The 14380-nt window shown below is 44.4% G+C and overlaps 2 protein-coding genes across 5 annotated transcripts in view; one reads left to right on the top strand and one right to left on the bottom strand.

The window, feature by feature from the left end:
* The window catches only part of WDR37 (WD repeat domain 37), a 46273-nt gene extending 43029 nt beyond the window's left edge, over positions 1–3244 (bottom strand). For both annotated transcript variants that reach the window (XM_065629851.1, XM_065629850.1), the window contains exon 1: positions 3052–3244. The gene's annotated coding sequence lies outside the window, so the exon portion shown is untranslated. The remainder of the gene's footprint in view (positions 1–3051) is intronic.
* A 143-nt stretch (positions 3245–3387) lies between these two features.
* Positions 3388–13898, top strand: IDI1 (isopentenyl-diphosphate delta isomerase 1). Of its 3 annotated transcripts, none has more exons than XM_065628489.1 (5): positions 3388–3619; positions 8021–8184; positions 9073–9165; positions 10513–10643; positions 11767–13898. In XM_065628489.1, exons 2-5 carry the CDS (start codon positions 8043–8045, stop codon positions 12082–12084), a joined length of 684 nt encoding a protein of 227 aa, XP_065484561.1. In that variant the 5' UTR covers positions 3388–3619; positions 8021–8042; the 3' UTR covers positions 12085–13898. The 3 variants fall into 3 exon arrangements, with proteins under 3 accessions (XP_065484561.1, XP_065484560.1, XP_065484559.1); XM_065628488.1 differs by lacking the exon at positions 3388–3619 and adding an exon at positions 6786–6993 and having other exon boundaries at positions 8024–8184; XM_065628487.1 differs by lacking the exon at positions 3388–3619 and adding an exon at positions 6786–6993.
* Positions 13899–14380: the final 482 nt, after the last annotated feature.

Raw genomic sequence — 14380 nt, 5'->3', positions numbered from 1 at the left:
TGCTGCCAGCAAGCTTTGATCTTGCTAATTCAACTATGTCAGCAAATGCTGCAATCACACCAAAACGCAGTGCAGACCCAGCCTGCCAAACAGTCTACTACAGCAAGAAACCATACAGACTTATTTTAACTAATATTAAACAAGAACAATTACCAAACTTGGATTATTTTTTTATTATTACTTGGAATATAGAAGAGACCTGCCTGGGTCCACTAATATTCATCAGACCACAACCTGTTAAGCGAAATTGCTGATGTCCTGAAAGTGTATGACTTCCCTTTGCGATCTGTGCCACCTGTGCTCGCTGTTTCAATTAATGATTTAAGTTACTTACTGCTGGTTTAAACCTAAAATATGTTTGAAGGGTGCTCTATTTCCTTAGCTGTTTCAGATGTTTTAGCTCCCGTTCCTGTTTTAGCTAATCCCTCATAGCCTAGCAGTAGTCTGCATGCATGCACAGGTATGCAAATACAAGACCTGAGGGTGAAGAATCCTAAGGAAGTTAAAAGAGCAAAGGCGGTTTAACCAGATATTTGTTTAAGGAAGCACTCACCACAGAGGCCAGAATCTTATTGTGCTAGGCTCTAAACAAGCAATATTTAGGCACTCATTACTGATATACTAGATAAATTGCTATTATGCTTTTATGCAGAGTGACCTCTAATATCATTGCCCTTCATTTGGGTTTATATTACTTGCTAATAAATTAAAATCTCTTACTGCTTAAGACACAAACCATCAACAAAAGCAAGTAACTTTGACATTAACTATAATACATTTAACAAGCTTTTCTGAAGCAGCAATAAATATCCTTAGCACAGGACATTCTTGAAGCATTACCTCATACAGCTACCACAGAGCACCACATCTTCCAAGAGTACATGTAACAGCACTGCAGGCACCCAGCCCTACCGTCTCGGAACACTAAATCTCAAAATAGTCAGTAGGTATTACTCAAAGATGAGAAAACAACAAATCACTCTGGCTTGCCAGGAAACCATCCCGAATCCTGTCCATTCCTCAGTAGTCACACGTGGAGTACTAACAAACCCTCTCCGCAGATGTCTGAAGCGGCGGCCTCCAGAACAAGCCCCTCACCCCGGCATTCATCTCATAAGACAAGCTACTAGTCTTAGTTCCAAGACTTAAAAACTCCATCACATAAAATGATCCAAATCTTATCTCAAACATATAAAATGCAATACCACTTAACTTGTAGTACTCGACACATACTAGTTCTGGTTTGCAATTTCTGGGTTTTGTGAGAAGTAAGCTTATTTTAAGACACTATCACCACACTCACAGTATTTCTCCCGTGACTGTACCAACACTCTCAAGCATTTCAGTCCATACAAGAGACTGCATCCTTTAAACAAGTTCTAAATTTGGAAGAAAGACAGTGAAAGGCCATGTCTATATTAGAGAGACAGTCTCATCTTAAAAAGAGTTACCTTTAGATTTAACACGATAAACCTAGTTTAAGGTCAAATGTACACATAAACAACTGGCATTATAAAAAAACCAAACCAAACACACATACACATTACACTGGACCCTGCCTTAAGTTCTAATGTTTGGTGCAGGCATCTTTTCTTAAAATAATTGCCCGTGTCCACAACACACAAAGCTACATTTAAAGTTATTACAATAAGATATGTTAGGGCTGACACATGCACATACAAGATCTTATCCAATGTAAACTCATTCTAAAACATACTTGAGGATTCTTGAAGTTACCAGCTCGCTTTCAAAAACATCACATAAGAAATGCCAACAGGCTTGCTTGGAAAACAGTTTCAGAAATTTGCTTAAGGAGAACAATCCTGCTGAGATGCTGCAAAATGGGTGCCTGAACAATAGACGTTTGTATAATTTCAAGGTGTACTCAATGACACTGAATCACTTCAAAGAAGCTGTTCCACCAGTTCTTTACATAAGTATTCCATGAATTACTGTTACAGAAATCATACTTTAAAATGCTATAATGAAACAAACTTTGATAAGCTAGAATATGTAACAAGAAGGATAAAAATACAGGTAGAAGTTTCTCTTTCCTCACAAACACCAAGATGTCCTTGAACAACGGTTCGAGGCTTAACTTGAATAAGTTTTCCTTGTCTTTGCATAAACACAATTTTATTTCCTTCTACAACTATAATCTAACATCTACTCAACCTCTGAACACATTAAGCACATTAATTCTTCCCTCAAATTTGTTTTCACCTTTTTAGCTCAGGAAAAGAGAGAAATACTGCAAATGGCTCCTTACAGACACAATTTTTACCCATCTCAGGCGTTTCCAAGCCATCCTGCTGCAAAAATCCAGATCTATCCCACCACAAACAGCACTTCCCTTCCTCATGCACTTGTACCCCAACTTCAGGGAATTTGGGCGTTTCATTTTTACTCCATTCGTGCATGTGTCAGAGGATCTAAAATGAACCTGGAAACTAATGAGGTCCTACAACTGGTCTGTCCTCAGGATATGCAGTAGCACACAAACAAAGTTAGTGAGCAGAGCCTCCTCAGCAGGCACCCCCGGGTTCTCCCTCTGCAGACCTGACACCCGCCTCACAGCCTCGGGCTGCCAGCGTTAAATAATAATAATAATAATAATAATAATAATAATAATAATAATAATAATGATGACAGCATATAAAAGAGGAAGAAGGGCTGACAACAACAATAATAGTAATAATAATAAAAGGCAGCACATAGAAAAGGAAGAAGGGCTGATTTTCGGTTATTTCGGATTTTAGGAACGAACGTGCCAGCCATTTGACGCGGAAACACCCCGGCACAGGCCGGGGGTGCGGGGCAGAGCCCGCTCCCCGCCGCGGGCCTGGCGAGGCGGCGGCACCGCACAGGGACCGACCCCTGCCCGGCCCTTCCCCGCCGCTCCCCCCGCCGGGCCGGGCCGGGCCGGGCCCGCCCACAGCCCCGCAGGGAAACAGCTGCCGCCGGCTGCGGGGGTCTCGCCGGGCGGGAAGATGGCGGAGGGTCTGCGCCCTGCTGTGAGGGGAGCGGGGCGCCGCGGCCCTCCGCACTCACCTGTCAGCCACAGCCGGGGCGGCGGGCGGGAAGAGGCAGGGCCGCAGGCGGCGGGGGGAAGGGGAAGAAGGAGGAGGAGGAGGAGGAGGAGGAGGAGGAGGAGGAGGAGGAGGGCGAAGGCGGGACGGGCGACGGCGGCAGCGACGAGCCCGGCCCCGCGCTCCCGCAGCGCCGCTCTGCTGAGGAGCCCCCGCCGCCACATCCGGCAGCGGGCGGAAGCGGCGCGCGGCCCCCGCTCGCCTCCATGGCGACGGGCCGGGCAGCGCCAGCCGGGCCGGGCAGCGCCAGCCGGGCCTCCCGCCCCGGGGCTCGGAAACGGCACCGGAACGGGGTAGGAACCGCCATCGGACGGCTCGTTCTGGGTCTCGGTAGATCGGTACCTGAGCCGGCAGGCTGGGCTGCGCGGCATTGGAGCTGAGGTGCGGCAACGGACGTGGAGCCACCACACGCACGCAGAATCACCAGTATGGCAGCAGGGCCCTCAGACTGGGAAGAACAGGGGCCGGGGGCTGCACCACCACCAGCCCCCCGTGATCCAGTGGTTACCCTTCAATCCTGCACCTCCTAGGTATTAAATTAATGCTGATATTTAAAAACCTGAGTTGCATTTCATCGTAACTACTGCCCAAATGGACTAACAAGGGAGATGAAACTTTTCCCAAAACGCCATTGGAATTCCTTGTTTGTTTTTTGTTTTTTAATGTGGAATGGCTGGAAAATACTGAACGTAGGCTGTGCTTCATCTGCAGATGGTATGACAGAAACAGCGAATCAAAGCTAACCACTACACTCTGCAAGTAGGCTGTTCGCTTTGAAGCTTACAACACATAATTGAAATGTGATTAATTCCTTTGCTCCTTAACACTTAGAAGCAGCCTTCACATAAAATTCTTATTCATTGTAGCAGATTGTGAAAGTCAAAAGAGGCCTTTGCCTAATTATTTTCTCTTCCTGCAGATCTATCTAGCTGCCTCAGAAGAGGTCTGTGGAAAGGCCACAAGAATATGTGCCTCAGAGTAAGGGCTGAAAATACATTTTCTTTTCATGTGCTTCCCAGCTACAAGTATGCCTGCTGTTCTCTTTGGTCTTCATTTTCCTTTCTGCCTCCTTTTGTGCAGTAGACTTGATTGCAGCTGTATTAACACAGTCAAAAATAGTGTGTTTTACCTATTTACTAGCATATTTTTCATCACTGGAGATCATTCTACAAGGTATCCAGCTGCACTGGTTGAGATGTTCCCATAATTTTAACCTTTTCCCTTCTTCAAAGCCACCAAAAAGGGAGCAAAATGAAAAGCTAAATGGCTTTGAGGGGGGAAAAGAGGGAGACAGAACAGGCAAAAGAAGATGGATGAGGTAGAACAGAGTTGCTTGGGAGGAAACCTAAACATAACCTGACCAAATGTCACTGTTTGCTGCTGTGAATTCTCTTTATAGCTGGTGCGGTTGCAGCTCTCTCAGTTGTCTTAGCCAAGTCACAACTCCAGTCCTCAGCTATGCAGCTCCTAACTAAACATTTGTTTAAGCCTCATTACTCCTACCAAAATGACTTCATCCTAATATAATTCTACTGTACCATAACATTTTTATCTATAAGAACATTTGAGATTTTCCTAGGAAAACAGTTGGCAACATTCTTATTTTCTGAAGCAGCTTACTGTCTAGCAGCAGGGGGCAACACAGAGATCACCCTTTTTTTTTCATGAAGAAGAAATGCAAAATACTGCCACAGGGAAAGACGGGGCTTAAACAACTTTTCACTTGATATGGGGTGTCTCTGACCTGAAAATGAACAGACCTTGTATGGATGCAGTTGCTTTTTCATGCGAAAAGAATGGCAAGTGGCTTGTTGTCACTCACCCTGTTACAGGTTTGGTTTTGTAATGGTACTACAAGAGTAGCGGGCACGGTGTAATGTATAGGAATGAGTACAGAACAAAAGACTGCAACAAGCTACTAGGTGTAAAACAAGACGCATAGATAGCAGTGCAGAAGCCTAAGAAAACAAGGTGGAATACTAGTTAGCATCTTATCAACAGCTGAGAAGCTTTTTAAATGGGCATTACTGTAAACAGAGTGGCAAAGTTTGGTTGTCCTGGATATCACACCTTCCAGACCTACTTGTGTACCCATGACTGGACTTGAGAAAACTAGATACAAGGCTTAGGAAGCCAGTAACAGAACAAATAATAGTTGAATCTCTCAATTCAAGATTTTCCAAACCTGTAAAAGTAGCAGGAAAAAGCAAAGCCTCCTGTCCAGACCTCCAACCAAAAGATAAAACAGATCTAGAGGAGAAAAGCACTCAAAGGTTATTTCTCCCCTCCTACAGGAAACCTCCTAATAACTCCTTCCTAAAAGAGCCAGTTCCTGTATCATTAATCATCACCTTATGCTGTACAAAAATATTTGGAAGCCATCCATCATAGCACTCTTTCCATCAGGCCTGAGATAGCAAAACTAAATGCAAATGCAACATCCTACTTATATATTTAGCATACAAGTATTATATTTTTACTACAAAGCCATCTGCCTTCTCTGAAGCGAGCCAAAGCCAACCCCTTTCCTGAAATACGCCTTTCAAAAAAGAAGATTCAAGCAAACAACAGCAGATTAGTTAGGACCAGCAAGTATTTACCTCTCCATTCAGATAAAACCCAGGCTGCTGCTTGCTGTGCACAGAAGTGTATCACCTAGACAAGTGTTTTTGGAAGAGCTGTGACTCCAGGGGAGGAGCAGACTTCGAGAGGATTCTTCAGGGAGACCAGGAAGAAGGATACTGGAGAAGGGCGAGCTGGAGGTCTTAAACATTAGAACAGGAAGCTTTAAAAGAAGCAGTTTGGATGTGAAGAGTGGGGATAAAAAGCCTTAATTTTCCATGGCAAATTTTCCTTGGGTATCTGTGTGTATCCAGGACTACCCAATCTCAGCAGTTCATCTTGACATCTTGCCATCTTCCTATCCAGAAACTGGGCGTTTCTTTCTCTGTCCCCTAGGAACTTAACAAGCAAGGCGATTTCAGAGCTCAACTAACACAGTAACTGTCTTCCACAAACTAGCTGCAGCAAAGGAGGGAAGACAACAGGCCAGTGTTCCCCACCCCAAGAGTGCCGCAGGCTGTGACCTGTGTGCACACACTTAACTGATTTAATTCGAGGGATGCTACTATGGAGCAAAGAAAAACATCCAAGATTAAACATGCTGCCAAAAAGCCCCTCGACTCCACAGCCCCGTGGCGATGGCATCTACCTGCAAGAACTGACCGAGAACTGATCAGAAATTCAGGTTTTCAGAGATCGGTGAAAAGACAAACGGCAGCGCTTAATGCTAGAAGTACTCAAACCTCCTGATTACTAAGACCAAAAAAAGGCGCCTTTCGTCTTTGCAAGTCACAGCAACACCACGTTGCAACGCAGTTTGCTCCCCAGGTGAAAGCCCGGGGGCCGCTCTCCAGCACTGCCCGGCCCATCCCCGCGGGCCTGGGTGCCGCCCCGGAGCTCGCAGCCTCCACCTCTGCGGCCGCCACCATTGAGCGGCCCGCTGCCCGCCCTGCCGGAAATAGCTGAGCCCACTGGGCGGGGCCGCGCCCTGAACGGGCTTCCCCACTCCCATTGGCTAGCTCGCCGTTATCCCTTCGTCGTATTGGTCAGTGCCTTGAAGTAGCTGTGTTGCGGTTGGCTGCTCCCGACGCCTTTCCCCTCTGTCAGTGTTAGTCCCTCCTCCTGGGCAGCCCGCTCCGCGGTGGGGCGATCGGGCGATGCGGTGACGTCGGTGTTTGAGGGCGCTGCCATTGGCGGCAGCGGCGTGACGGGCGATGTGGCGCGTGCTGCGCCGGGCCCTTAGCGGCGGCCGCCGCGGAGCCGCCGTCCCTCAGGGGCGTCGCTGCCACCGGCCGCTCGCGTCCTTCGCCGGCCTGCGCGGGGGGAAGGCCCGGGCCCAGAGGTGAGGCAGCGGAACGCGGCGGCGGCGGCCGCTCCCCGCAGGGGAAGGGGCTGCTGAGGGACGGGGCTGGGCAGAGCGGAGCGGGGCCGGCTGCTGAGGGGGCGGTGGAGGGGAGGGCGGTGGGAGCTGAGTGGAGCGTGTCCGCGGGGGCTGTGTGGGAAGCGCATGGGCTGCGTGTGCTGGGCAGGGAGTCCTCGGCTCTTGGTTCTTAACGATGTGGGGGGGAAAATCCCCGTGCACCTGCTGTCACAGAATCACGGAGTGTCTCATGTTAGACGGGGCCCAAAGGGATCATGGAGCCCAGCTCCTGCCCCCCACGGAACCACCTAAAACTAAACCATGTGACTGGGAGCATCGTCCCGACTCTCCTTGGAAATTGGTCGCGACTCCTGCAGCCTGCCAGAGTTTTGCCACCCGCGCCAGTGTACCTCACGGGGGTCTGAACTGAGTTGGGTCGAACATTGTTCACGGATTTTGGTTCCATTCGGATGTCGCGGGACCAGGAGTTCAGCTCCCATGGCAGTGCTAACAGGCTTGCGTCTCACCTGAGGCTGTGAATGGGGAGCTTTAAAGAGGGTAGCGAGAGCTGAACTAAAACCAGAACGTAATACAGGTATCACTAAGCAGAAAATACAGAGAGATCCGGCATGGGGAATGTAACCCAGCGGTGTGTGCAGAACACACATTGGCTATGGGGTGACACAAGGTGAAATTTGCCCTGGGTGAAATCTGACATTGGATTTCTTATACTACTAACCCACTTGGCACTTCTGTTGTGCAGCATCTGCTGCATGGAGTTTCAGAGAAACAAAAAAGAAATCTTCTAAACCCCTACACATTGCATTGCAACATTTGGTATTGTGAGTAGGAAGTTTCACAAATCCAAAGGCATGTAAAACCCCCAAAAAATCATTGGTGCATGACTTAAGCCATGTTGGATACCTAGCTGTCTGATTATTTCTCACAGTTTGCCCAGAACCTTACAGATTTTAGTATTCCTGAATCACTCTCTGTTGTTTTTTTTCAGTAGAACGTGTGCTACCATCACGATGCCTGAAGTAAAAACAGATCACCTGGATGAGCAGCAGGTGCAGCTCCTGGCAGAGATGTGCATCCTGATTGACGAAAATGATAATAAGATTGGAGCAGATACCAAGAAAAACTGTCACTTGAATGAAAACATTGATAAAGGTACAGCATGCTTGCCTTCTAATTGAACCCTTAAGTTGATTGAATATTTTCAGAAATATAGCCATGATTAAATTAAAGCCTTAATCTCAGGTGGGTGTTGATCAAACCAGGGCAAGTACTTCCCACACCCCTGTCCTCCCCCAGTGTACAATACGGCAATGTGGAGGAACATACCACTGGAGAGAGAAATGTGTGATTGTGGATATGAACTGTATGTCTTGATAAATATTTTTGAATCACATTTTTACGATAAAACAGTATTGTTTCCTATTATAGAGACCTGATTCTTTGTAGGTTTTCCTAAAGAATGCCACTTGCTTTGTTGTCATTCTCGCTGATTGTGGGTTTCATTTGAGGTTGGTCCAACTCATGAATCTCTCGTAGTTTGGGATCTCCTTTTCTGTACTCGGGGGTAAACATCTTCCTGGAGACTGAGGAATAGTAAACTCTAAAGGTGCAGAAAACAGCAGTGGTACTGTTTTTAAGGGAGCCTATTGTACTCTTGCAGTTCCTGAAGCATCTTGAAATTCCTTACAGTTTTTTAGGAATTTTTAAGTTATCGCTTTTTGATAGTTAATTTACAGATGCTGAATCCTCCTTAGAAGCTTGCCAAAATGTGCATCTGAGAATGGTGAACTGATTAAGTAGAACTCTTCTGTTGCATTGTTGTTCTTAGCACTTTTCTGATTTCATAATGTTTTGCATAAGCTGACATAGAAACCTAAATAATAACTCTGAGTTTTTTATCAAATCCTTGTTCTTTAACATACATGAATTTTAAAACAGGTTACCCCAAAATAAGGCATTCAAGCCTTTAAACTGTCTTCATATGTTTTTTTTCTCCTCTGTTAAATAGCTCTCTGTGTTTGTTTGTTTGTGTTTTTTTAGGTTTACTGCACCGAGCTTTCAGTGTTTTCTTATTTAATACAGAAAATAAACTATTGCTGCAGCAGAGGTCAAATGCCAAAATTACATTTCCAGGTTAGTAATGAAATACATTGTACTTATCAAAATGTTTTATTTAAATCAATATTTTTTAAATATGCCGGTCTAATCTTGCAGTATAACTCATTCTGAGGTTTTAGAATTCACTACTTTGGAGAGGAGATACTTCTAAATATTTCTAAGAGTTCAAGATGCACTTGTCTTGTGGATGAAGTGAGTTAATGGGAACACTAGCTTATTGTTCTGCATGGTGTTGGGAAATGATTGTTCCCTCAGATGTTTGATCCTGTTTATGCCAGTGCAGAGCCTGGAGACGTGTTTAGTGGGGTCGGAGCCCTTGCTCTGGTTGCTGTGGAGAGTTCTCATTGCACCCGTGAAGACGGGCAGTCGATGTGTAGAGGGCCCTGCTGCTTGGCAGCAGTTGCACTGTGCTTCAGTGAGATGTGGACCTTTATCTGTGTGTGTCTTAACAAACACCTTTTTACCTATAGAAGGGAGACTGTGTGGCCAAACTATGTAGTGCATGGCTTTTTAAGACTCCTCAACTATCACTATCAAATGCAAATGGAAAGGCAAAAAAATAAGGTGTGGAAGGAAAGAGAAGTAGCTTACACAAGGTGTTGGAGGATGCATAAGGCTGTCTGTTTCAGAATTTTGGGTGGAAAACAAATTCAAGTGTTTCTAACCCTCTTCAACTTGAGGGAGAAACACCTATTTTTTCTTCTAAGGGAATTTTTACTTTGGAGATTAAAAAATGATTTTTTCCTTGACTGCTAACTAATCAAAATGCTTGAGTGTAGTTTGTAGGTAATCTGACTCTATTTTAGATGCTTTTGAGCTAGACCTTTCCAGATAAAAGCTTGGCCATTCACAGTTATTTTACATAACTGGAAGTAATTTTTGCTATTCTTGCAACAGAGTACAGAGGGTCTGTCCTTTAAACACAGCATAAACTGCTTATTTACATCTGCCTGCTGTCAGCTGGTCTTGAAGCCCTGGGAGTATTTTCAACATTATTGCAAATAAACTCCCAAAAGTAATTTTAATTAGCATTTGCAGGATAAACAAGGTCTTCATAAACTGGCTGTGTAGGTAGATGCTATCTTGGGTATGAGAATGTGTGTCTTCATGTACATCAAATACTAACCTGCGAAGTAGTACCTGGTAGAGGCAAATCCTTGTGCAAAATATGTAACGAAAAATAAGAGGTGAAAATATCCTCCTTCCTCCCTGACCCTTCTCTGCAAAAGGAAACAAAGCTCTGATGTGTTGTATAACTGTCCTATGTCTCTAGTGGGTTTTTTTAGTGTGTTTTTTTTGTTTTATGTTTTTTACTGATGCTTTATATGCGTTAAAAAATGTACTGATGCAAACTTCTTGCAGATTGTTTTACCAACACTTGTTGCAGTCATCCCCTAAGCCATCCACTAGAACTGGAAGAAAATAATGCCATTGGGGTTCGGAGAGCAGCACAGCGGCGGCTGAAAGCAGAGTTAGGAATTCCCATGGAGCAGGTAAAGGGAGAGGGAGAAACAGGAATTCTTGCCAACGTTTGCCAGTTTACAGACTAACTGCATCTGACAGACAGCGTCAGCCTGAAACCTAAAAAATAATTTAACTTCGGAGATGTAGAGAACTTAGTGAATTTGAGACTGCTTTATCTATATTCCAGAGTCTCAAAAGCTTCTCTTAGTAAATAGTATTTTAGAATATTCCACTGCTCAAACTAAATACGAGCCAAAGAGTAAATCGCACTGTAAGGAGGGATTGTGTTGCTTCATGTGTAAGTGTGGGTGCCTGGGCAGGCTGTCCCGCTTTGTCCTGCTTGCCCGGGGAAGGAAAGGTGCCATCGTTCTCCAGGCCGGCAGCCGAGCACTGGACACGTTCTGTATGGCGGGAGGGTGACGCTGTGAGCTGCTGCCAGTGTCCATCTACAGGTCCCTCTGCAATCCCAAGTGTCCTATGGGAAGAAGGGTGGTCTGGGCACTCGGTGCTTCTTGCAGAACAGTCCCACAGCCACTGCTGGCTGCTGTTCCCTCTGGTGGCACTTTGGGAGCACACAGACAGCAGGGGAAGCTGCCTCAATTATGCTCGTGGTCAAAATCTCTTTCCATGTTTTGTAACTGATTCCATTTGGGTCATGGGACACAGGAGAAGCAGCATGCTGGTGGGAAACACCATGGTTAGCTTGTCACAGAACCCATTAACTGGTCTGCAACTTGCACAGATCCCTGGTAGAGCAGGGTTATGTGTGGTCTGTCCGTGCACAGTTCTGACCTTGGCGTTGAGTAGTCGTCTTTTCCTTGAGAGGAGAGGGGTAGGTGCAGTTGTTCGTGTTCATCAGCGCTTCAGCAAGTGTTTGTTAAGGTCTGGTAAACATATTTAAAACTTGCTATGTAGAATAAATCCTCTCAAAGTATTACAGGGTGAGCCAAATTAGAGAAATGTGCAATTAATGTCATCAAAGTGCAATAAGGTTTTTTTGGTAGTAATTCTTTGAAGTAGTACACTGAAATTGTACACTTGGTGGGAAAAATTATTTTTAAGGAAGGGGTAATAGCTGATAGTTCTTCTGCAATGCCCAGCAGTGCAATTGTTGGGGTTTGGCACTGGTTCTGACAAGTGTTTTGGTTGTAGGTACCTCCAGAAGAAATCTCCTATCTGACACGAATTCACTACAAGGCCAAGTCTGACGGGATCTGGGGTGAACACGAGATAGACTATATCTTGTTTGTACAGAAGGACGTAACGCTGAATCCCGACCCCAATGAGATCCAAAGCTACTGCTATGTGACACAGAAAGAATTGAAACAGCTCTTGGACAAAGCCTCCAAGAATGAAGTTAAGATTACTCCATGGTTTAAACTAATTGCAGAGACCTTTCTTTTTAAGTGGTGGGATAACTTATCCAACTTGAACAAATTTGTTGATCATGAAACAATACACAGGATGTAAATTGTGGGGTAGAAGACGTGGAAGGCCAGCAGCGATGTGCTGTCTCGTTAATGCTATGGTAGCTCATGACTCTTGAGTGCAGAAAATTGGTCCACCTGGATCATGTTTAACAAATAACTTCATAGAGAAATGGTTGTAGCCAATGTTTTTTCTTCTCTCTTCACCTCCTCTTCCCCCCCAGGCCTATTCCTCCTGGCTAAGTTAATCTTGATCTCATGTAAAATGGGTAATGGTAACATAAAAACCCCCTGGGTTCATCTTTCTCCATTACCTGGTGCGATAGGAAAGACCCTCAGCCTGCGTGTGCTGGTTTGCCCTTCCTTGTGTAACGGCACATGCTGGCAAGGGCTTCAGGCGCCGCCTGCCCACCTCATCCGGCAGAGCTGGCACATTCCCAGCATCCTGTGGCTGCACCTTCTCAAAGAGCAATTAGAAATTAATTTGAGTTCTGCACTGATAATGAGAAGACTAGTTGCCTGAGGAAAAAAAACAAAACAAAACAAAACAAACAATTAATTCAAAGTAGTCGGGATGATTTTAATTGCAGAAAGCATGTCTCTTCAGCTACTGTATTCTATAATTAACCAAACACATAAAAGTTTAAGTAATTGGATTCTCTGTGTGGACCGAGTTTCACTTTGAAGTGCTGCAACATGTGTCATAGCTTTAGATGATAAACACTGGAGGGCTGGTTTGGGTTTTTTTCCCCACCACCCTTTTCTGGTTAGCTGATCGCTGAGTACTGGAGATCTCTTAAAAAAAAAAAATAAAGGGAGTTAATTATACCTGATATAATGATACCTATTGCATATAGAAAGTAGGCTGGCTTTGGAGAGGGATATGCACCCAGTGACGTTTCTCCATCTTCCAGAAAACAAAGGCATCGTGATACAAGCTTGTCTTTCCTGCAACATCTACTGTAAGTCATTCCCAGAAGGCTCAATCCCCTTGAATTCTGGAATTCAGGATTGACAATTTACAGGCTTACACTAGGTCTTAATTTCAGTTAATCAGAAACTGTATCAGAATGCAAGAGCTAATCCTTTTTGATCTTGCAGTCAATTGCAAGCAACAAGTAAAATGGAAGGCTGTATTTAATAACTAAGGGTATCTCAATTTGAATTAAAGGTTTTGGTTCTCCCTCCCCGCCAAAAAAAAAGCTTAATTGTGATTTCTTCTGGTAGCGGACTGCTCGTTCTCAATCTTCTCCCAGAGGTGTCTTGATGACAGAGGATGTTGTTCACACCCCTTCTTCTGGCGTGGCTGTAACTAGTCTGTGTCTGACTACATTTTTGCATTGGCAAACATGTTCCTGTTTCTGAAGCATCTCTAGTGGTTCAACACTGAGAGGTTTTGGTTGTTTTATGTTCACCTGAATTGGTGAATTGTCTGGAAGCAAATGGTGGTGGGTGAGGGAACAGTAACGCAATATAACAGCTCCTGAACTCAGCGCCATCAGCCATGTGACCTGGGTAATACACTACTTTTCAAATACTTAAAATACTTTTAAAATAAAATATTATCTTAAGATTATGATTAAAATACCTAACTTAAAGCCTTGGACTGTTGTTGTCTTTCCAGACGTTGAGCCACATGGACAATAATCTCTGCTGTTACTACACTATAAACACCACCATGCCTATTAGCTGTCACTGAAGGAGCACAGTACGGGGCACGGAACAGATTTGTTTTGACAACATTCACTTTTTCTAGTTCAAAGGGCCAGCTTAGAGCAAAGCTGACAAAGTTATCCTGAAGTAGAAATAATGTGCATAAGGAAGCTGAAAGCAAAGTTTTGCTAAACGGTTCTTCAAAATCCCTTAAAAGTTTTGACAATAAAGTTTTTCTTGACATTGAACTTCTTTGCAGCATTACAATATGTTTTTCATACCGAATTTATTCCACGATATAGATGAGGGAAACAATATGGATTTACACATAATGCTCCAGTATGCTAAAGCTGACATCTGAGCTTACTCTGTTGTTACCTTGTTGTATTTAAAGATAATTTAAAAATAATAATTTAAGGATTCTTCCCCCTTACATTATTGGATTTTTGTTTAACATGTGTATTTCACTGGATTCCAGTTTAATCTTTAAAATTGCACACTTTAAGGGTATTGCTTAGGCAAAACATTTATAATGCATAATTTTACTAACCTCTAGATAATTCCTACCTTGCGCTTGACCAACCAGGGACAAAAAGGGAACATTTCACATTTGACAACATATTTTACCTTGAACAGGGACAGAATTTTTTTCTATTAGCTTCTAAAGAGAAAAATGCCTTCCTAAG

This window comes from Caloenas nicobarica, chromosome 2 (assembly GCF_036013445.1).
Source record: "Caloenas nicobarica isolate bCalNic1 chromosome 2, bCalNic1.hap1, whole genome shotgun sequence".
Classification (NCBI taxonomy): Eukaryota; Metazoa; Chordata; class Aves; order Columbiformes; family Columbidae; genus Caloenas; species Caloenas nicobarica.
Note: the sequence above shows the minus strand (reverse complement) of the source record. Positions and strands in the feature narration are given on the sequence as shown.